Consider the following 23987-nt stretch of genomic DNA (forward strand, 5'->3'; position numbering starts at 1 on the left):
TTATTCAAAGGACAATTTATAGATTATCTGTACTGTGGTTTGGTTTTACTGCGAGGGAGGCAAAGTGGCCTGCATTCTCCTGCAGCAGTCACACAGTCTACAGATCACATACAAACCAGTAAGTGTGTGCTGCCACGTATCCACACCTGCAATCAGGTGCACGAGTGCACACATGCACACGCACCCACACACACACACCACAGTCGGGTGGAAAGTTAGACGAGACTCTTGCCACATCCTGTCCTTCTGAAACTTCAGCCCATCATATTTCAGAGACTAGTTGTGTTGAGGAGATTGACAGAAGTACTGTTGAACCAAACCTCAGATACATCTAACTGAAACTATTCAACCACTTTACCAGACAATTTTAGCAAGATATAAAAAAAACTCAACTAAATTCATACCCCAAAATCACCATTATGAGAAATGTATTCATGCTTCTGACCATTACAACAAGCACCACTTGTCATGTTATATTTCCATGGAAATGTTCAGTGTTGTAGTTTACTGCTTATGTATCTGCACCTCTATCTTATTAAGATAATAACTACAGCAGATAGGAAAAATATTGCCTCTAATGCACAATATGGAGAGTCATATGGAGACACAGCAAGACTGTTTCTTGTTTCTTACTTTGTCTCAAAAATGGCTGAATCTGGAGACTTACATTTCCCACACTAACTTTAAACATCAGCTATCTGAGCAGCTAACTGTTCACTGCAGCTGTACATAGACCATCTGTAAATAGCCCACCCAATCTACCTACCTCATCCCCATATTGGTTTTATTTACTTTTACACACACCAATATCATTACTTACACACCATCATATGCTCATCTATCACTCCAGTGTTAATCTGCTAAATTGTAATTACACTGCTACTATGGCCTATTTATTGCCATACCTCCTCATGCCATTTGCACACACTGTAAATAGACTTTCTTTTTATCTATTGTGTTATTGACTGTACGCTTGTTGATTCCATGTGTAACTCTGTGTTGTTGTTTCTGTTGCACTGCTTTCCTTAATCTTGGCCAGGTCGCAGTTGTAAATGAGAACTTGTTCTCAACTACCGTACCTGGTTAAATACAGGTGAAATAAAAAAATAAAAGATAAAAGATAGGCCCCATATGTGACAGCTTCAATGGCGTTGCCTATGCTCTCTTCCCGTGTATCCTTTTTCAAATCCAGGCCTTGAGGTCAACAGCATTAATGATGTATTCTTCTCCTTAGGGGTGGTTGAGTAAAAGCTGGTTAAACTTCCAGGGAATAAAAAACAAGGAGCACCAGCGGACAGCAATGCTCTGGGTTGGGTACCTTTGAATACCAAACTGAAGACCCAATTAGTTATTGCACCCCCTTGTGGACAAACTGAAGTGGTACAACATGTTGCATTGCACCATTGTGGGCACTGACCCATAACAGAAAAGTTTAGAATAACTTCCCATAGCTTCATAGTTATGGGAAAAGTTTGTTTTGAGATGGTTAGTTCTAACTGTATAGAAAGACTGCTACCACAAACCAGCAGCATCAAACATTCCATGGTGGAGAGAACAGTGAAAAATCAGTATCAGGGTCGTCCCTCAGGAGACTGGTACCAAGATATCATCTCCAGTGTGTTCCAGGCTCAGATGGATCTCAACCATCTGCACACTCACTGTACCAGATTTCCCCAACGAATCGTGCCATGGTCATCAACCTATGATGGATGAACAACAAAGTCCTCACTGTGTAGAAAACAACCATCAACCATCAATATTTTCCAGGAACTGGAAAGTCACTGTACTAGTGATACAATTAATCTGGCAGAAGAGGGTACTGATTAAGCAGGTGCAAGAAACAAGAACTTAACAGCTTTATATATACATACATACATACAGTGGGGAGTACAAGTATTTGATATACTGCCGATTTCGCAGGTTTTCATACTTATAAAGCATGTAGAGGTCTGTAATTTTTATCATAGGTACACTTCAACTGTGAGAGACGGAATCTAAAACAAAAATCCAGAAAATCACATTGTATGATTTTTAAGTAATTAATTAGCATTTTATTGCATTTCTCAGCTTCTAGAGACAAGAGTTAGTGATGTGTGTGTATGCATGCAATCATGGACATCATGAGAAGTGAGATACCCATACAAGTCATTGAATGAGCAATGTTAAATGTCCTCCATTGCAATGGGTGTAGCTCAATAACAATGATCCCATACAATTGGGCAGATTATAGGGTGATGTCTAAATCCTAGGAGTGATGAGCACAATACATTCCGTGGATTCAGTTTACCGGCTTCCTTGTCCTTAGTCTTCTTGGCTCCAACCTTGGCAGCCTTTGGAGCCTTCTCCACATTGGGATCAGTGTTCTCAGTGGCCTTTGGCTCCTTGACCCTACACCTGACTGCCAGCTGGCAAGGAAGAGTGATCAAATCAAACAGCAAGCCCATGTTCAATATGTTTGTCATATAATGTTGACTTATCTAATAAACACACCACTTTATATTCAAAACTGGTACCATGAAGTTTGGTTCATTTGGCAGGTAAGCTACTATCACATTCAGAAAATAAAGTCCATTCACCTTGGATCACATTATTCTTGATTTAATTACTTGGGTTAACAAAGCCTAGTTGCCACAAGGAGCCTATTAAAGTAACTGTCCAGTGGAGATCTCACTTTAAAAAAATGTATATTCTGTTAATTTGTACCCAAATAATGTTGTGGACTCCGGTATAGTGATGTTATGTTTGATGCCTGAGCTCTGAGGTATGCGTTGAAATCGTAGTGTGCTGATGCCCATATCACCTTATCACAAGCACGTGATCAATGACGTCCAAAGCTTTGTTTCGTTGAACAACCACCTGATTGGAAGAAGACAAAAAGGCTACACTGCACACACACTCTATGGGGTGTGGGACATATTCTATAATAATTTGGCTGCTCTAAATTCGTTGACCAGCAGATGGCACTAGTGTGCACTTGATCAAAGCCTTGAGTCATTTACCAATTTCAGACAATTAGCTGGAAAATCTCAACGCTCCAGGGAGCGTTGTTTCACCATCACTAATCCTATACTGGTATTTGTAGCCAAAGCATCACTTGAAAAGACAACAAAAAAAAACATCTAAACTTGCAACACAAAACAGACAGTTTCGATAATGCTTGCCATTTCCTCATTGAACATGAAATCATACTGGCTGAGCTGGCCAATCAACAGAATACTTGATTTAATATTTTTTGAAACAGGTATATGCCCACACCATTCTATTGGTACGCCCTGGGCAAGATTAACAAAGGGGCTTCCCGGGGCTGAAGCCCCTGGGCCCAGAAGGCAGAAAAAACGTCACAAATTTATACATACATTTTACAGTACATATTAGATATGTAGTATATATTTTTTACTGCAACCGCAAATCACAGAAGGATTCAGGAGCCTGCTCTCAATGAGTGTAGACAGCTTCCTACTGCCACTCTGCTAATCATCAGATGGGGGGGAGGAGAGGTTTGGGTAAATGGGGGGCCCTGCCTTGATTGGCTAACTGAAAAAATTAACTGCATAATAACCGATATCTGTACCTGTACATGACCATCTGATCATTTATCACTCCAGTGTTAATCTGCAAAATTGTAATTATTCTCCTACCTCCTCATGCCTTTTGCACACAATGTATATAGACTCCCCTTCTTTTCCATTTCTACTGTGTTATTGACTTGTTACTTGTTTACTCCATGTGTAACTCTGTGTTGTCTGTTCACACTGCTATGCTTTATCTTGGCCAGGTCGCAGTTGCAAATGAGAACTTGTTCTCAACTAGCCTACCTGGTTAAATAAAGGTGAAATAAATAAAAAATGTAAAAAAATGTGACTGGTCAATTATGTGAGTCAGGGGCTGGGCCCAAGAGGCAAAACAACAAATGAATTATTTTTTAACCAACCAGGGAACCTGTTCTCAATGTTCAAAATACACCAGAGAACATATTTAGCCACAGAGTATCAATAGCTTCTCAAAAATAACTGGATTAAATTATATCACAAGAGCATGCAGGTAACTGCCAAAATAAAGAAAACGCCAACAAAGTGTGTTAAAAAGGGTGTTTGGCCTCCACCAGCTGCAAGAACAGCTTAAATGCGCCTTGGCATAAATTCTAGAAATTGATCTAAACCATGGCAGGAAAACGCACCCCACACACACTATAAACTTTGTCCATCATTTATTCAAATGTTTCCTTTATTTTGGTAGTTACTGGTTGCCTACAGTCGGGAAGGCTGCAATTTGGGCAGCATGCATGCCAAATGTACAGCTTGTTGTGTTGTGGACATAGACATAATACATCGATTTTTTTGGAACCTCTTACCTTGGCAATTTGAATGGTAAGTCATGGGTACACTAGCAATGGCTGCCAGTCCTGATTTGAACTGGAACTGCCATCCATGGATGATATGTAGTTGTTTGCAGCTGTCTGTTTGCACGTTTCAATATAAAAATTGCGGGAAAAACATAGTTTGGAAATCAAATGTCTACTTCTAAAAATAGAAGACTGTCTCTAGAACCAATATAATTCTCAACTTCCAATTTTTAGTGACCAGCAGCACTGTTTTTCAAAGTAGCTCATCTTGAGATAGGCTATTGCCAAGAGGAGAGCATTGGCCATCATCGTGAGTAGTAGCCTATGGTGGCTTCATCATTACGTAGTAACACGTAGTGATAGAGTAATATATCAATAGAAAACACAATTCAAACAGGAATGCTGCTTTAACATACTCAATTACAATTTTTGGGAAGGAAAACCATTTCACTCATGTTGTAAATTATAGGTCATTTTTCATAGAAATCTGGAAACACTGGTTATTTACTTTAATAAGATTTAGACATGCATGGGTCACTTACCCGAAACCTCCCCTGTCCGCCGTTTGCTATCGAGTTGATGTCCTCACCAATACCCAGCTCTCGATTCCTATTTTCAGGATCTTGCGTGTCATGTACTTCAACCTCATCAGGTCCACAGATGGATATTTCTCTGTTATGTCGCCACGGATGGCCTGAGATGAGACGATTCGAGAGTCCAACTCCTTCAGCGCTTCATTAACCAACACCATCGTGGGTGGATGAAGAGGAGTTTTTCGTGCCACAGCAGGTGCTTTGCTGGATTCTAACAATGAAATTGACAAATGTATCAACCAACCGTGATCTAACCAAATATCCGTTACTTTTTCAGCGGTTGCTGCTTTTTTTAGGTGGCATGATTAAACGGTTAATATCAAAGTAAAAACATAAAAACATTAGTTTAAAAACAGCAACTGCATTCTCAGCCTACACACGTTCAATGTTTATGCACTTCAAGCAAAGCACGCGGTTTACCTGAACAGGCGCTGACATCCCAGTTAGAGCATTAAAGGTAAACTGATCAGTCCGAGTAGTGTGAACTCGCTTTTTCTTCTCTCCTTCGTTCCTTCCTTCCATCCATCCTTTCCTTTACTGCGCTTATCAGTTTACCGTCACTGCTCTGGCATATTATTAAACGTGACTCACCCAAACATAAATGAAATATGAAAACCCTTCTACATTTTAGAGATTCTAAAACTCTCAACCACAAATGCAGGGTTTTTGTAGTTAAACATTGTGCTGTTAAAAACTTAAAACAAAAGGTCGAAGATAAATATTTTTCTCAGAAAGACAAGTTAGTTAGTTTGTTTTAGAAATGGAATTGCCTGCAATAATGATACAAAACACATTTTGTTGAAGACAGGTAGCTTTAGAACCTAAAAATAATTACAGATGAATGATTCTGAATGTTCAGCCTCGTCCTCTGCAACATGACATTAGCCCACAGTTGTCATATAAGACATCTGTGGTTTTCCTGTGAACAAGCTCCACATCTGCTTTTCTATTGAAACATTTCATCTTTGTCCCAGTCACTGCCACCATCTACTGTGATGTCAGACTAACAGTATGTATGTAGCTGTCTAAAAAATGACATTGTTCATCCCTGATATGGCTGGTCGTCTGTTTTTGCTCATCCTCCTTTTCGGTGAGTTATTTTTCCGTTCCATCATCTGTTTGTGCGACTCGATATTCCATTATTCTTTCCCCTCTTTTAGTCTTTTACTTTAGGAACTCTTAATATTTCAACATGTTATGGTTATAATAAGTGTCTTATTCCATTGATCATCCTATTGATTTTTAATTTCTCTGTCATTATTTTACATTTTGTACAGATAAGAATGACCACTGCTTGATAACATGGCTGTGAATGCATTACAGACTGTTCTGCTTCGCCAGCTTGTGTAAAGTGTTCCCATCTCATGTTTTCTTATTTTTCATAATGTCAAAAAGAGCATGATAATGACCCATTTTGTTACGTCTAGATACCTTCCAGCACCTCAAAGCCAAAGGTCAGTATCATTATTATGGACTTTAAGCTGCAATATGTAACTTTTTGGGCTACCAGACAAAACAACGGGTTACCAAAATATTCAAATAATGATTGAAATATTTTCAATAAAAACGTAATTTTGATGAATTCATCCATACGATTTCATCCTTCCATGAGCTGCTGTATACACTGGGTATACAAAACATTAACATGACATAGACTGATCAGGCACATCCAGGTGAAAGCTATGATCCCTTATTTATGTCACTTGTTAAAGCCACTTAAATCAGTAAATAGATTAAGGGGAGGAGACAGGTTAAAGACATGGATTGTGTATGTGTGCCATTCAGAGGGGGAAAGGGCAAGACACAATATTTAAGTGCCTTTGAACGGGGTATGCTACTAGGTGCCAGAACTGTAACAGTGTGGGGTTTTTCACGATCAACAGTTTCCTGTGTGTATCAAGAATGGTCCACCACCCTAAGGACATCCTGCCAACTTGACACAACTGTGGGAAGGATTGGAGTCAACATAGGTCCGCATCCCCATGTAATGAGACAGACAGCAAGATTAATACAAATCTCCACTGTTGAAAACCAAATGCGAGTCTAAAATAAATGGGATATAATATCTAAATGCTTTTTACAGTGGAGATCAAGATAATAAATTGCCTGGCTGGGCTGATGAGATAGTAGATTGAGCAGTCAAATGGAATAGTGAATAGACTCTTTTTTGTGTTTGCAAACGTTGCGCGCATCGCCCTCATGCGGCAATGTTTACAAACACAAAAATATTGTCTATTTACCATTCCATTTGACTGCTCAATCCACTATGGTGACAGAACGGAATGCCAACAAAAAAAAGCCTCTATTTACATGTTGCATATGAGTGCATTTCACACTACTTTTGGATTATAATTGGAGTTTAAGGGTCGTACGAAAGTCCTGCTTACTATAACATTTGTGTCATCATTGTAAATCAAATGCATTATACTTAAAAATAACTTCAACTTCAACCAGTAAAATGTCTCTTTGGCTATCTTTTGCTGCAGCCTATGGCCATGTCAGTGAGTGTTTAGCATTCTAGCTAACAACTTGATGCATCCAAAATAGTTAATTTACAAAGATCAACACCAAATTATATTCTTAGTGACTGTTCAAGCAAGAATCAACACATCATTGTAAGCGTTAGGAGAGCCCCCCCAAAAGTTATTTTGTTTAGAACTAATAAAAACGTAAATCTAGGCTATGTTGAATGTAAGCAGATGGTGTGGCTTTCTTACATGCAGCCAAGAGTCATGCGCATCTGTACGTGATGTCAGTGTGTCGTGCACTGGAAAGTATCAAATCAAATCAAATCAAATTTTATTTCTCACATACACATGGTATGGGGCGGCAGGGTAGCCTAGTGGTTAGAGCGTTGGACTAGTAACCGGAAGGTTGCAAGTTCAAACCCCCGAGCTGACAAGGTACAAATCTGTCGTTCTGCCCCTGAACAGGCAGTTAACCCACTGTTCCTAGGCCGTCATTGAAAATAAGAATTTGTTCTTAACTGACTTTATTAAATTGGCTGGAGTTGAGTCAGTATGTTGGCAGCAGCCACTCAATGTTAGTGTTGGCTGTTTAACAGTCTGATGGCCTTGAGATAGAAGCTGTTTTCAGTCTCTCGGTCCCTGCTTTGACGCACCTGTACTGACCTCGCCATCTGGATGATAGCGGGGTGAACAGGCAGTGGCTCGGGTGGTTGTTGTCCTTGATGATCTTTATGGCCTTCCTGTGACATCAGGTGGTGTAGGTGTCCTGGAGGGCAGCTAGTTTGCCCCCAGTGATGCGTCGTGCAGACCTCACTACCCTCTGGAGAACCTTACGGTTGGGGGGCAGAGCAGTTGCCGTACAGCCCGACAGGATGCTCTCGATTGTGCATCTGTAAAAGTATGGAACTCCATTTGGGTCTTTGCATTTCAAAAAAGATACACGTGAAATAACACTGTTTGATGTGTCAAATAAGCTTGTTGACCAATCAGGACCTAGATATGACTGTACGTCACATAATAATTTAACACATTTGTTACTTCTTTACGTAGTTATTACAGATTGATTACACGATCACTTGTATTTCATATGTCACAGTGATTCACCGATATGTGTGATGCTGGTAAAGTTTTGTCTTGTGCACCTGTCGCTGCAGCACAAGCGCAGACACACCTCCCCAAGCTCTGGGACAGTTCTGGTCAGAAAGAAATCCATCACTTCCGTTGTTTGGCTGTGCCCATTTAGCAACGTTCCAAAATGAGCATATGTCCTGGTGGAAGGATGTAAATAAAACGCATTTAGGTCAGAGTCAGAGTTCACCAGCTGAGGTCAAAATACAATGTTAGTACAATGCTACAGGTTCACAGTTTAGATCCATATACAGTGAGCCTTCAACAGTCACAATTCAGGGTAAGAAGACTATTTGAATGGTTGTAAACAATGTACTGTTGTGCCATCATTACCATGTTCCTCTTGGGATATGTTATCATACTGTGTGTTGTCATAATCTATTACGTGAAACAATCAAGCAATATATTATATCTCCTTAATTTCCCATACTGTCGCTGCATAAAATATTGACTCAAGATCCTTATTTCTGAAATAACAAGGAGGGATTATGCTATCAGTACATTTCTCAAAACCACAAAATGCTAAATGCTTAATCCCCCTATTCTCACAGACCTTCCTCAGCTGACAGTGAGTTCTACAGTCATCAGAGAGACAGAATCAGTTCAGCTGAGTTGTGAGACTCCTCCATCTCTCCGTGCGTCTCACTGTTACTTCTACATAGAGGGGAGGAAGAATCTTCCAGACTCATCCTGTACTCAGACACTCACAGGAACAGAGCTGCTCAAGAGGGCAGATCAAACGTTTCCAGATGTGGTCAAAGTGAAGTGTTACTATGCTGTAGGGAGGTCTCACACATCTCCTTTAAGCAACCCTGTCTCAGTCACTGTTCAGGGTAAGTAGGTGGTTTATAAAATTATACACGTCACTGTTATACCGTATTAATTATGCTCGTTCTGAAAATGAGATCTTCTGTCGTATTTCCTGAAAGTCTAAATTTCTCATAATGATAGAAATTACTGTACTTTGTACAAACATAAATGCTAAATTGTTGAACATTTGATTAATGTATTTTCCATACTGTTAGTATGTATGGATTACCTGTGATGTTTTGAAATACAACTTTCAAAGTGACACTATTCCCCTGATCTCACAGATCCACCTCCTCCCAGGCTGACAGTCAGTTCCACAGTCATCAGAGAGAGAGACTCAGTTCGGCTGAGCTGTCAGACTCCCCCATCTGGCTCTGTGTCTCAGTGTTACTTCTACACAGAGGGGAGAGATCCTAAACCCTCAACCTGTACGCGATCACTCACGTGGACTGAGCTGCTCTCGTGGGCAGGTCAAAGTTCATCTGCTGAGCTCAAACTGAGATGTTTTTACACTGTAGAAACTCACTTTCCATCGATGCACAGTGGTTCAGTCTCTGTTACTATTCTTTGTAAGTAATTATATATTCAGATTGTCTTGGATGATTCTGTTTAAATCACAATCTCATCCAATGTCATTTCAAAATAGTTGTTGTGAAGACAATAAATATTTGAAATGTATATGTCAAAAGTAGAGTTCTAAGATCCCACTGCAAACAACCACAGAGAGGCAAAAGTACAATCAAAGGTTCTTTATAAACTCAGCGTTACACATTAATACACAGTATCACTACGGTCCTATTAGAAACGTATAAATAGGCTGGGATTTAGGGCTGTAGGCTAACTAGAAGCAACGGGTCAAACTAACACAGCAGGTGATACCTGGGTCCTTCTGAGTAGGGTTTGTTCATTCGCTTATACCCGAGCAGGATTAGTTTGGCTCTACCCGAACAGGGTTCGGCTCTTCCTCCTGAGCAGGGAGAGGAAGATCTGTGGAATCACTACACACCATACAAGCAAGCAAAATATTCTGTGCGTTCAATTTTATTCAATTTCAATTCTCACGTGAGAATATAAGGAATTAAGTGAAAGGCAATCGTTGTAAACACACAGCACACATGATTAAATGGCACTCATAAATAGGAATGATATCAAATAAGACATGCTGATACGTATTATAAAGAGAATGGCAGGCTCTAGTTTAGTAAGAGTGTCACTTGTGACATATACATTACATTCAAATAGAGTGATGCAAAAAGGAGTCTCTGTCCTTTCCTAACAGATCCAAAACCAGACATTACAGTCAATATTCATGAGGACTTCAACATCATCTGTTTGATTCCTGGATCCTTCAGTCCTGACTCCACCTGTAACCTGTATGTTGGAGAGGAGAGTCAGCCATCCTTCACAGCAAAGATCATGAAGAGAAAAGCCACCTCAGCATCCAAAAAGTGGTTCTGTCAATTCACTCCAAAACATAGTGATCTGATCAGTCGTCTACAGTCAGTGAGGCGTAAGGAGGTGAGCTGTGACTACAGAGTGAGCCCAGGACCAAACTCTCTCTCTCCACGCAGTGATGGGTACAGCTTTACACGTGAGTAATTATCTAAACAAATCTATCAGTGCTGCAGGTCTTCATGATCTGACTCACTTTGATTTTAGCATCTTCTTAGAATGACTATATTAATTCTGACCAACAAACTAAATACCACATTTCAATCCCAAATGAATTCAGATCTGGTGGGAGTTCACATCAGCGATCCAACAACTATTCAGACACCTTCTATAGCAGGTAGTCCACATATTTGTGCTTTTAAAGTGTCACTGCTGTTATTTTATAGCAACACAAGTTTCAGCAATAAGAATAGTTGTGTTAATGTGTAAATGAAGCTGTTCTGTTAGATAATGAAGCTGTTCTATAGATATGACACCAGCCTCAACACCAACGCCTGGGATCATCAGCACAAGTATTATAATGTCTGTGTTCATCTAGTCGAGTGTTGAGATCGTATCTATACGCCGTTAGGCTTCTGCTGTTAGATAACATGGTGACTTTATTCTAGGAAGCTGTCAACAACAATCAACACCTTATCTGTCCTGAAAGACTTGATCACCTTATGAATTGGTCTTATCATCTCTATAACGAGGAGAAATATAATCTACCAGGGCAGGAAGCAATCTGTCCGTAGTGATTTTATAGTCCTACTTTTCCCACTTTGAATAGATAAGTCGTGAAGGTATTTCAAAAGGCCAACAACACCATGATGATCATTAATACGATCATGAATAAAAAGCTAATTTCATTAATATGTGTTTTCTCAGTGGTTTTAAGTCCAGGTCCTGGATATACTTTGCCTCCCAGCATGACAGTGAGTCCTACAGAAGGTATGTTGGGCCTCTAAATGACCATCTCTGCAAATACCAATTGTAGTCAAGGGTTTAGATTAATGCTTTATCTTATTCTTGTGTCATCATATTGCTTCCCACTAGTTTTGACTGTTACTTCTACTTTGACCCCAGACACCACAGTGAGACCAACTACCAGTAAGTAGATCCACTCATTTTAACTTACATGTATATTTTTGTTTACATTAATTCACTAAAGATCCTTCTGATTTATGAATTGACCCATTCATAGCTGCTGTAATTTCGTCTAGATTTGTGTACTTTCAGTCTATCTGATTTGTAGGTAATGTGTAGTGTACTTCTCTATTTCTGCTTATTGAATGACCTAATAAATTAAATGAATTTACATTTGTTCTTGTGTAATCTCCTCTCACCAGGTTTGACCTCTCCTTTGACCCCCAGCACGGCAGTGAATCCTACATCAGGTGTGTTGGCCATCTTTCTCTAGTTAGCAGATAGGACCTAAACAAATAGATAGACTAGCTTTATTTTAGCCAGGTTTTTACTCACAAATTTCCCCTGATTAAAAAAACATTGATATTTCACTAATTAAATCAACCCATTTAGATACCTTTATTATTGTATAATCAGATCCAATGACTTTGCTTTGCACCGGGTTTGACTTCTAGTTCTACTTTGACAACTGACACCCCTAAGAGTCCACATGATTTTAGTTTAGTGGTGTAATAAGTTGTGTTGTGTGTTAACTGTTATTAAACAGTCTCTCTCTTGCATGTGCCCAGGAGGTCAAAGCTCCACAGAAAGCGTTCTGGGTAAGCATCCATCTCTAGCTGACTACCTGTCTTTTCTCAGACAAATTAGACATTTACAGGAAGGAAGTGGAGTTTATAATAAAAAATATTCTATATTATTCTCAGAAAATAAAATGTCATCCCCCATCTCCCTTATCATGTAGGTCCATTGCTTGTTCAAGAGGTGCTGATATCTGATAGAGTTTTGCATAATACATCCCATACCTCAATTGTATTTGCCCGAGCTTTGTTTATCATGCCCGCTGATCGCTCTAAACGAACAATATCTTGAATATATGATAACCATGTTTGAGGCAAGGGGATTGTAGGGGTAATCCACTAAGGATAACCTTTTTTTGCTGCTGTTAACACCGCATAAATTTTTATTTCTGAACCAGTTGCAGTACAAATGTAGAGTTATCATTCAACAAAAATAAAGGTGGATCTTCACAGGGAAACACATGTTTGTAAGGAAATCCGAAACATGTGACCAGAACTGGGACACCACAGGACATTCCCAAAACATTTGTGTTACAACAGCATTCATACGCCGTCTCTCACATTTTGGAGTAGGAATCAGCTTCATCTTAAAATGTCTAAATGTGGTTGCATAACTTCTATGTATGATCTTATAATGTATAAGCTGGTGTGCTGGGTTTTTAGAGGTAACAAATATATTTTCCTAAATGGTATCCCAGTTCAGGTCAGTCCCCAATCCCTGCATTTCACGGTTCCATACTAGAGTGACACCCAATGTAGAGCATTTAACAGACAGCAGGCAATCGTAAGTAGCAGAGTCCATTCTAGAAGTTAATGAAGGGAATATCCATGTAAGCATTATGTGGGATGTTATGGCTGAGACCCCACTAACGGGATCGATATTACAACAGCCAGTGAAAGTGCAGGGCGCCAAATTCAAACAGAAATCTCATAATTAAAATTCCTCAAGCATACAAGTATGTCACACCATTTTAAAGATACACTTCTTGTTAATCCCACCACAGTGTTCGATTTCAAATAGACTTTTCGGCAAAAGCACCACAAATGATTATGTTAGGTCAGAGCCAAGTCACAGAAAAACAAAACCATTTTTCCAGCCAGAGAGGAGTCACAAAAATCAGAAATAGAGAGAGAATTAATCACTAACCTTTGATCTTCATCTGATTACACTCATAGGATTTCATGTTACACAATACATGTATATTTTGTTCGATAAAGTTCATATTTATATAAAGAAATCTCAGCATAAATTGGCGCATAATGTTCAGTAACGTAAACTCACTCACTTTTGTACATCGCCTTGATCCGTACAATTGACCTTATTTTTGAGCCCAAAAAACTTAATACTTCCAGATCAACTGTAATATCAATACCAATGTAAAGCACAATTTCTCCCCTTTCCAATTAAATTAATGATGAGACCTTCATGATGCCCATCTCTGCATAATTCATTAAGGCAATGAGCTCCGTCTGGTCTTTTTAAAAATGGCGGGTGGGGAGCGAAGGCTACGAAGTGATCTTGAAAGGGGGTAATATGTTGTGTGAAGAAAACAGTTTTTTTTTTCACCCGATTTGTCCAACTAATAAACCTTAAAATGTAAATAAAACATAAAGAGTTTATGTAATGTCTCATCACATACCTGTTTGAAGGTTTGTGTCGAATTTGAAGAGGGGTTTAGGGCTGCGCTAACATTAGCCTCACAAGTGAACTGCAGCTGTTCCGGCTTTTGAGTGTCATGATGGCTCGCAGAAATGACCTGCAAAAAACTGCAAATGGCACCCTAGTCATTAAATATTAGTTTAATATTAGCAATAATTATATTAATTTAGACAAAAATAATGAAGTTTTCTTACAAGTGTATATGGTTGAGCATGATTTTAATCTGCGAGAGAAGGGCTACCCCTGGTGGAAAGAGGCGGTACGGCACAAAATGAGTCGCAAATGCGCGCTGGACGTTACGTAGTGACACGTCACGATGTAACGTACAGCACCAGAGGGGTTAGTTTTTTCATCTTTTCTCCAATACTGTTAGCCCATTACCATGTCAATCAATGCTGAATCGAAATGTAGTTTCACACCCCGGATTTTGATGCCAACACAGTCACTACAGTCTCATTCGTTTTCATTGCAGCCTCGTTTGAATGCCGTGGTTACGCACATTTGTACGGAATTGGGGGAGTTTACGTTCGTTCCAAAAACATCTGGTGATTTTGCAGAGAGCCACATCAATTTACAGAAATACTCATTATAAATGTTGATGAAAATACAAGTGTTATACATGGAACTTTAGATACACTACTCCTTAATGCAACCGCTGTGTCAGATTTCAAAAAAGCTTTACGGAAAAAGCAAACCATGCAATAATCTGAGTACGGCGCTCAGAGCCCAAACAAGACAAAAAGATATCCTCCGTATTGTGCAGTCAACAGAAGTCAGAAATAACATTATAAACATTCATTTACTTTTGATGATCTTCATCAGAATGCACTCCCAGGAATCCCAATTCCACAATAAATGTTTGTTTTGTTCGATAATATCCATCATTTATGTCCAAATAACTCCGTTTGGATCGCGCGTTCAGTACACAATCTAAACTCACGACTGGCAGGTCCAGGCAAAAGTTCAGATGAAAAGTCATATTACAGTCCGTAGAAACATGTCAAACTAAGTATAGAATCAATCCTTAGGATGTTTTTAACATAAATCTTCAATAATGATCCAACTGGAGAATTCCTTTGTCTTCAGAAATGCGATGGAACCGAGCTCGATCTCACGTCAACGCGCATGGTCAGCGCATGTTCAGCTCATGGCAGACCTTACTCAATCCCCTCTTATTCAGCCCCACATCACAGTAGAAGCATCAAACAAGGTTCTAAAGACTGTTGTGGAAGCCTTAGGAAGTGCAACATGACCAATATCCCACTGTTTCTTCAATAGGGAATGAGTTGAGAAACGACCAACCTCAGATTTCCCACTTCCTGGATGGATTTTTTCTCAGGTTTTTGCCTGCCATATGAGTTCTGTTATACTCACAGACATCATTCAAACAGTTCTGGAAACTTCAGAGTGTTTTCTATCTAAATATACTAATAATATGCATATATTAGCAACTGGGACTGAGTAGCAGGCAGTTTACTCTGGGAACCTTATTCATCCAAGCTACTCAATACTGCCCCCAGCCATAAGAAGTTAATGGGGCATCCCATGGTACACCATAAGCTTTTAAGGCTCTGGGTTTTAACAATAATATTCAAAATTCTGAAATTGTGAATCTTTCTACTGACTGAGTTGTGTTGTTTTCTAACAGAAATAATGAATACCTTTCTTCTTGTGTAATCAGATCCAGAATTAACTTTTAATACTTTCCACTAGTTTCGACTGTTACTTCTACTTTGACCCCTGACATCACAGTGAGACCAACTAGTAAGTATCCCTTACTTTGCAATTACATTTTTTGTTCACTCTAATTCACTGAAGCTCCAACAGGTTTACTCATAGACTTATTCATGGCTGCTTGTACGGTCACTCTAAATTGTACTTTTCTTAGATATGAATAGCGCCGGAGGGGATGGCTGCCATTTTACGGGTTCCCAACCAATTGTGCTATTCTGGGTGTTTTTTTGGCGTTGTTTGTACCTTGTTTTGCACATAATGTTTCTGCCACTGTCTCTTATGACTGAAAAGAGCTTCTGGACATCAGAACAGTGATTACTCACTGGGCGAAGATTTTTTCTTTAATGAATTGAAGGAGAAAGATTTATGTCTTTTCACGGACCAGGCCATAAGCCCCGTCATTCGCATGAAGAGGAGACGACCGATACAGGGGCCGCAGATCCTGATGCTTGGTGAGAATTAATCTGCAAGTGGATAATCCTGCTTTACCATCCGTATCTTATGTTTCACCGAGTCATGGCTGAACAAGGACATGGATCATATACAGTTGGCTGGGTTTACCGTGTATCGGCAAGACAGAACAATAAACCTCCGGTAAGATGAGGGCTGGAGGTCTGTCTATTTGTCAATAACAGCTGGTGTGAAAATATTAAGGAAGTCTAGAGGTTTTGCTCGCCTGAGGTAGAGTATCTCATGATAAGCTGTAGTCCACACAATATACCAAGGGAGTTTATCTATATTTTTTGAAGCTGTCTATTTACCACCACAAACCGATGCAGGCACTAAGACCGCACTCAACGAGCTGTATAAGGCCATAAGCAGACAAGAGAATGCTCATCCAGAAGCGGTGCTCTTAGTGCTCTTAGACTTTAATGCAGGAAAACTTTAATCCATGTTACCTCATTTCTACCAGCATGTCAAATGTGCAACCAGAGAAAAATAAAATCTATACCACCTTTACTCCACACACAGAGATGTGTACAAATCTCTCCCTCACCCTCCATTTGGAAAATCTGACCATAATTATATCCTCCTGATTCCTGCTAACCTGCAAAAACTTAAGCAAGACTTACCAGTGACTCGCTCATTACAGAAGTGGTCCGATGACACGCATGCTATGCTACATGACTGTTTTGCTAGCACAGACTGAAATATGTTTTGGGATTCATCCAATGGCATTGAGGAGTACACTACATTACCGACTTTATCTGTACGTACATATGCCAACCAGAAGCCATGGATTACAGGCAACATCCGCGCTGAGCAAAAATCTAAAGCTGCTGCTTTCAAGGAGCGAGACACTAATCCGGATGCTTATAAGAAATCCTGCTATGCCCTCAGATGAACCATCAAACAGGCAAAGCATTAATACAGGTTTAAGATTGAATCCTACTACACTGGCTCTGACGCTCGTTGGATGTGGCAAGGCTTGCAAACTATTGCGGATTACAAAGGGAAACCCAACCATGAGCTGCCCAGTGGCGAAAGCCTACCAAACGAGCTAAATGTCTTCTATGCTTGCTTCAAGGCAAGCTACACTTAACCTTGCATGAAATCACCAGCTGTTTCGGACGAATGTCAGATCACGCTCTCCGTTGCCGATGTGAGTAAGATCTTTGAACAGGTCAACATTCACTTGGCTGCAGGGTCAGACGGATTACCAGGACGCATACTGAGAACATGCACTAACCAACTGGCAAGTGTCTTCACTGACATTTTCCCTGACCGAGTCTGTAATACACAAACTGACATGGTCCAAACACACCAAGACAGTCGTGAAGAAGGCATGACAATGCCTATGCCCTCTCAGGAGACCGAAAAGATTTGGCATGGGTCCTCAGATCCTCAAAAAGTTATACAGCTGCACCATCGAGAGCATCCTGATTGCATCACCGCTTGGTATGGCAACTGCTCGGCATCTGACCGTAGAGGTTAGTGCGTACGGCCCAGTACATCACTGGGGACAAGCTTCCTGCCATCCAGGACATCTATACCAGGCGGGGTCAGAGAAAGGACCTAAAAATTGTCAAGACTCCAGCCACGCAAGTCAAAAACTGTTCTCTCTGCTACCGCATGGCAAGTGGTACCGGATCGCCAAGTCTAAGTCCAAAAGGCTCAAATGGCTAACCAGACTATTTGCATTGATCTCCTTTTTTACGCTGCTGCTACTCGTTGTTTATTACCTATGCGTAGTCACTTTACACCTTCTCACATATACATATTACCTGAATTACCTATAGCCTCATTATTGTTTTTATTTTTAACATTTTATTTCTTTAGAATTTTTTTAGCAAATATTTTCTTACTTAAAAAAATGCATTGTTGAAAGTAAGTGTTTCATGGTAAGGTTGTATTGTAACACCTGTTGTATTCAGCGCATGTGACAAAAAAAACATTTTATTTGATTTGATATGAAACAAATGTACATTTCTCATCTCTTCTCACCAGGTTTGACCTCTCCTTTGGCCCCCAGCACAGCAGTGAATCCTACATCAGGTGTGCTGGTCATCTTTAGTTAGTTAAAAAAAGTAAATTGTTTTCAGTTTATCTTACCCAGGTCTTTGTATTCTTTCCTCATCACAAATGTGCCTAATTACTAGAAAAGAGGTTGATCTTGGATTGATTAAATCATCCTATGAAGACACTTTATTGTATAACCAGATCCAATGACTTTGCTTTGCACCAGATTTGACTGTTAATCCTACTTTGACAACTGACACACCAAAGAGTCCAACTGAAAGTTTGTATGGCCACACGATTTTTGTTTATTGGTGTATACTAGTTGTGATGTGTGTTAACTGTTAACAAACTGCTCTATCTTGCATGCCTCTATCTTGCTCCGCCGGGGAAGTCCCATTAGTTCTCTTAATTAGTGCTTAAACCGACAAGTTATATTTGCAAGATTTAGCTTACTCAAAATTCATAATTAATTCATCATTAACGTTTGTTTCATGCATGTGACCAACCAATACCTCACAAGGCTTCTTCTCTTCAAGCTGAGACCTTGAAACTGAGACACCCCTTTCAGTTTTCAAAACAATGTTCTTGGCGCACTGCCAAATTGCTTATACTGATAGTGAGGATTCCTCCCAGTCACGATCAATCAGTCAGTTGCATGGACCCAGTCCAATTGGTTATTAGAAAAGCACAAACATAACATTTTCCTTCACAGACTCAACTGTAAAATGTTTAGCTAACTGGCTGTCTTTTCTCACATATATGAAAACGGAAACGTTTACCAAGACTAATAATAAAGTGGTATTCTAACACCTGTCTACCATTGAAGTATTTACATTTGGATTAAGAGCTAATGACCTCTCCTGATGTCATCATGTCACCAAACAGAGGTGCAATTATGGCAGACAGCAGTGTGTATGGCTTCTGGAGTGGGCGTGTTCTTAATGGGATTGACAGCTGTCTATCTCTGCAGGAGGACCAGTGAGTACTTCTGATTCTGCATAACAAATAACTTGCAAACATTTTCCTTCTCATATTAATGTAAGTGCCTTTGACATGGGTTAATCTTTCAACAAATTTTGGTGATATTGTGTAGTGTATATTATTCAACATCAATCATTTAGTCTAATTTGTTTTTCAGAGAAAACCAATTCTCTGAGGTAAGAATTCCCTTGTGAATATGATGCAGATTGTATCAACCTTTAGTTCTGTATTGTCCATGATGAGATGTTCTTACCACAACCTTCTGATACTTTTATGTTGTACAGACCTACAGCCAGACAGGATGATCACAGACAATGTATGTTCCAAACAAAATACATCAAACACTGCACACACTACTAACACAACTACACACATGCATGTCCAAACACGTATCCTAATTTAATTTTTCATTTTGTTTCCGTTGTAGGTGATTTGGTGATGGGAGCTATGAGCAGTGCAGGCATGTTGGATTCAAGGGATGCTGGGATCTATTCTCTCATCACCTCTGTACCGTCCACGTTTTTGCACTCAGGTGAGTTTGTAACAGAATGTCTTCTGTCCCTGTCTTCCCCACCTGGGACGTGAATTTGGGACCCTCAGCACAATAACACTTAATCACTCAATGCCTACCATACAAACTTACATTTTTAGTCAGAGCATCTTGAAAGCGTGAGAACAGAGCTGTAAGTCTCCAGGGTGGTTTGAGTCAGGAGGAGAAGTGTGAAGTGACATCAAGCCCTGTTATTTTCACTTCTTCCCCCCCCCCCCACACACACACAACCTCTTACTTGTGGCTTTGTCTCTCTCTGTGAGATGCAGGTCCTGTGCAGCAATCTGCAAATGAAGATGTAAGTATAGCAACAATAATAGCCTTGGAAATAGATACAAACTTGTATCAGACAGTCTGACAGACAGTCTGAGGGATAATAAGGATCTTTCTCTCTCTCTTTCCTCCAGGCTGATTCAGAGAATGCAGGGGTCTACAGCCTGATCACTTCTGTACCATCCACATCTTTATCATTAGGTTTGTCTGTTAAACTCTGTCCCAATGTTTCATAACATGTATGGCTTTTTATAGGACTCAAAGTTGTTTAGGCTTGTTTGTTGGTCTGAGGTAGTCATATCAGTACACATGTATGTGTATAAGTTATACATAAGATAATGTGTTAGAGCATGAGAATAGAGCTGTACGTCTACAGGATGGTTTGAGTCAGGAGGAGAAGTGTGAAGGGACATTAAGTATAGCAAAGTGACATGCAACCACACACTCACTCACTCACTCAGGATCCCTCTGTGTTGTACAGGTCCTTTTGAAGAAAATGGAAAGTCATCTGAAAACGACAATGTAAGTTCAGAATCACCCAGTGTGTTTGGTGAATGTGAACGGCTCTCAGTTTCAGATTGATGTTACATCCTTTTAAATTACATTACATTTACAGTACTGTAGAATTAAAGGACTGATGCTAAACTGTTTGTTTATTTTCTCTAGACTGATATGTACCATGTATACAGCTCGATCCCCGACAGACCAGCAACCTCAGCCCAGCCGGATGGGTTGTACAGTTTTCTACAGACACACTGAAACTATACCACTGGCTCGAGACATACAGTAAGCAGCCGCTAGAGGCCCCTCCTCCCTCCAAAAACAACCGTAGGATAGTAGAATACACAACGTGCAGTTTCGAAATGTGGATCTTCGTCAGAGGTTTTTCTCTTTTTATGTCAGTCACTGACAGTCACTCAATAAATCCCATGACAGCTAAGATTTTATAGATTGCTAGGCCCAGTTAGTTTCGCCAGCTATCTAAGCCTTGTAGTAATGGCCGAATTACTGCCCAGGGGCCCTGACCTCCAGGGGGCCCCCAATAATTTTGTTAGTCACTCTCACTCAGATATCAAATGAACATGGCATAAGTCATGGCAAATGTTTAGAATTGCAGTAAATTAGCTTTAAAACCGAATGTTATTATTTCAACGACATGGGCATACTGTGTTGAATTGTAGGACATTAAGTTCTCTCGCCCCATGGCAAAATGAGAGTAATTGCAGAACATTAACTTTAAAGCTCCAAATTTTTCTCTTCGCCGCCATGAGCAGGGTCACTAAAATGTTTTGTTGGTGAGGTGGGCAAATCTCGCTTAGGGCCCTCAAAATGCTTGGAACTGCCGTAATTTACTGTATCACACATGGAAACCTGGATTGTGCTACATGCCTATCCATAATATCTGTTAATATGTTAGTATTTTTATTTGGGGATTTTGGAGGTGTCCGGGGCATACTCCCCTTTAAATATTTTTAAGTAAATGCCCAAATATACACTGTATTTATATATATTCTGTCATCTGTGTGATACCTCCTTCCATAACGCTTTGATAAAATTGACTAAATAAAATATATTTGTGATCAAAATCAATAGATACAGACAATTAAAAATCAGTAAATGTATAACATCACACAATGCAAAAAAACAGGTAAATAGGAAATTAAGATAAATGAATTGAAATTAAGTCATTAGATCGAAAGTGGTATTGATAAGGCATTTTTCTTGGTGAAATTCATCTTGTGTTTAAATATGATTATAATATAAGCCCCCCCCCAAAACATTTTTTTAATTTAACAATAAGAAAAATATAGATGACCTAAATGCTATTCAAATCTCCAAATTTCTCCATGTTTACTTGTTATTTTCCAAGTTCCCAGTTTAATTTAAATTTACACAGCACATCAGTCGCTCCTTCAATGTGCAGTGTTGTAGACACATTCTAGCCTTGAAGTCCAATGACTGCGGAGTGGTTCAGATGTAAATGGTGTGAGAACACAACTTCATTACATTGTTTTCCAGTTACCATGAGTTTACATTCTGTTTCGATGCACACTTGAGCCCAGCGGTCAGGGTGGTCGATTATGCTATGGGGGATGGCTTTGTTTGTTGAAAAGGGGTGGGTCCCCCCTCACCTCCCATATACACTGTACACACTGTGCATATATCTTTCTATTGTGTTATTGACTGTACGTTTGTTTATGTGTAACTGAGTTTTTGTTTTTGTTGCACTGCTTTGCTTTATCTTGGCCAGGTCGCAGTTGTAAATGAGAACTTGTTCTCAACTGGCCTACCTGGTTAAATAAAGGTGAAATAAAATAAATAAATAAATCCCTCTTCTATAAGACCTTTAAGGTACAGCAAATACAAATGTTTCTTTTCTCTGTTTGAAATGCTCTCTTCTGTAAAACTAAAAAGTAAGAAGAATAAATTGAATACAAACATTCCCTCATCTTTGTTAGTATTTTACATGATTTGAGTTTGATCTTGATTATTCAAGATAATGCAAAAAATATGTACTGTTGTAAACGTCACATTTTCTGGCCAGTGGTAAAGATCAAGGTGCTATTTTTCTTTCAGTCCTTATACAGTGCATTTGGAAATTATTCAGACCCCTTGACTTTTTCCACATTTTGTTACGTAATAGCCTTATTCTAAAATGGATTAAATAGTCTCCCCCCCATTAATCTACACATAATGACAAAGCAAAAACAGATTTTTAGACGAAGGCTTTTAGACAAACTGAACATTAGATTTGAAAAAGTATTCAGACCCATTACTCAGTACTTTTCTGAAGCACCTTTGGCAGCAATTACAGCCTCAAGTCTTCTTCGGTATGATGCTACAAGCTTGGCACACCTGTATTTGGGGAGTTTCTCCCATTCTTTCCAGAACCTCTCAAGCTCTGTTAGGCTGGATGGGGAGCGTCGCTGCACAGCTATTATCAGATCTCTCCAGAGATGTTTGATCAGGTTCAAGTCCGTGTTCTGGCTGGGCCGCTCAAGGACATTCAGAGACTTGTCCCAAAGCCACTCCTGCCCTGTCTTGGCTGTGTGCTTAAGGTCCTTACAGTGCCTTGCGAAAGTATTCGGCCCCCTTGAACTTTGCGACCTTTTGCCACATTTCAGGCTTCAAACATAAAGATATAAAACTGTATTTTTTTGTGAAGAATCAACAACAAGTGGGACACAATCATGAAGTGGAACGACATTTATTGGATATTTCAAACTTTTTTAACAAATCAAAAACTGAAGAATTGGGCATGCAGAATTATTCAGCCCCCTTAAGTTAATACTTTGTAGCGCCACCTTTTGCTGCGATTACAGCTGTAAGTCGCTTGGGGTATGTCTCTATCAGTTTTGCACATCGAGAGACTGAAATTTTGTCCCATTCCTCCTTGCAAAACAGCTCGAGCTCAGTGAGGTTGGATGGAGAGCATTTGTGAACAGCAGTTTTCAGTTCTTTCCACAGATTCTCGATTGGATTCAGGTCTGTACTTTGACTTGGCCATTCTAACACATGGATATGTTTATTTTTGAACCATTCCATTGTAGATTTTGCTTTATGTTTTGGATCATTGTCTTGTTGGAAGAGAAATCTCTGTCCCAGTCTCAGGTCTTTTGCAGACTCCATCAGGTTTTCTTCCAGAATGGTCCTGTATTTGGCTCCATCCATCTTCCCATCCATTTTAACCATCTTCACTGTCCCTGCTGAAGAAAAGCAGGCCCAAACCATGATGCTGCCACCACCATGTTTGACAGTGGGGATGGTGTGGTCAGGGTGATGAGCTGTGTTGCTTTTACGCCAAACATAACGTTTTGCATTGTTGCCAAAAA

General features: G+C 39.7%; 1 protein-coding gene and 1 long non-coding RNA gene across 3 annotated transcripts in view; one reads left to right on the plus strand and one right to left on the minus strand.

The window, feature by feature from the left end:
• The window catches only part of LOC116375931 (uncharacterized), a 38256-nt gene extending 32437 nt beyond the window's left edge, over positions 1–5819 (minus strand). The window contains exons 1-3 of the long non-coding RNA XR_004211349.1: positions 5356–5819; positions 4885–5146; positions 2288–2405 (exon numbers count right to left, since the gene is read on the minus strand). This is a non-coding gene — a long non-coding RNA (uncharacterized LOC116375931). The remainder of the gene's footprint in view (positions 1–2287; positions 2406–4884; positions 5147–5355) is intronic.
• On the plus strand, positions 5706–22598 carry LOC109885890 (mucin-5AC-like). 2 transcript variants are annotated; one of them, XM_031834353.1, is made up of 20 exons: positions 5706–6025; positions 6363–6389; positions 9083–9364; positions 9626–9910; positions 10621–10932; positions 11074–11130; positions 11661–11723; positions 11829–11882; positions 12122–12169; positions 12488–12517; positions 15870–15920; positions 18339–18386; positions 19236–19328; positions 19489–19507; positions 19616–19647; positions 19759–19863; positions 20151–20179; positions 20289–20355; positions 20636–20676; positions 20821–22598. In XM_031834353.1, exons 1-20 carry the CDS (start codon positions 5968–5970, stop codon positions 20911–20913), a joined length of 1794 nt encoding a protein of 597 aa, XP_031690213.1. In that variant the 5' UTR covers positions 5706–5967; the 3' UTR covers positions 20914–22598. The 2 variants fall into 2 exon arrangements, with proteins under 2 accessions (XP_031690213.1, XP_031690222.1); XM_031834362.1 differs by lacking the exon at positions 9626–9910 and having other exon boundaries at positions 5796–6025.
• The last annotated feature ends 1389 nt before the right edge of the window (positions 22599–23987 follow it).

Source organism: Oncorhynchus kisutch, linkage group LG1 (genome assembly GCF_002021735.2).
Source record: "Oncorhynchus kisutch isolate 150728-3 linkage group LG1, Okis_V2, whole genome shotgun sequence".
Taxonomy (NCBI): Eukaryota; Metazoa; Chordata; class Actinopteri; order Salmoniformes; family Salmonidae; genus Oncorhynchus; species Oncorhynchus kisutch.

Coding starts and splice junctions, on each gene's coding strand:
- LOC109885890 (XM_031834353.1), top strand. CDS start 5,968: ATGACATTGTTCATCCCTGATATGGCTGGTCGTCTGTTTTTGCTCATC. Junction 6,026..6,362: donor TTTGCTCATCCTCCTTTTCG/GTGAGTTATTTT, acceptor TGTTACGTCTAG/ATACCTTCCAGCACCTCAAA. Junction 18,387..19,235: donor AGCAGTGAATCCTACATCAG/GTGTGCTGGTCA, acceptor GTCACCAAACAG/AGGTGCAATTATGGCAGACA.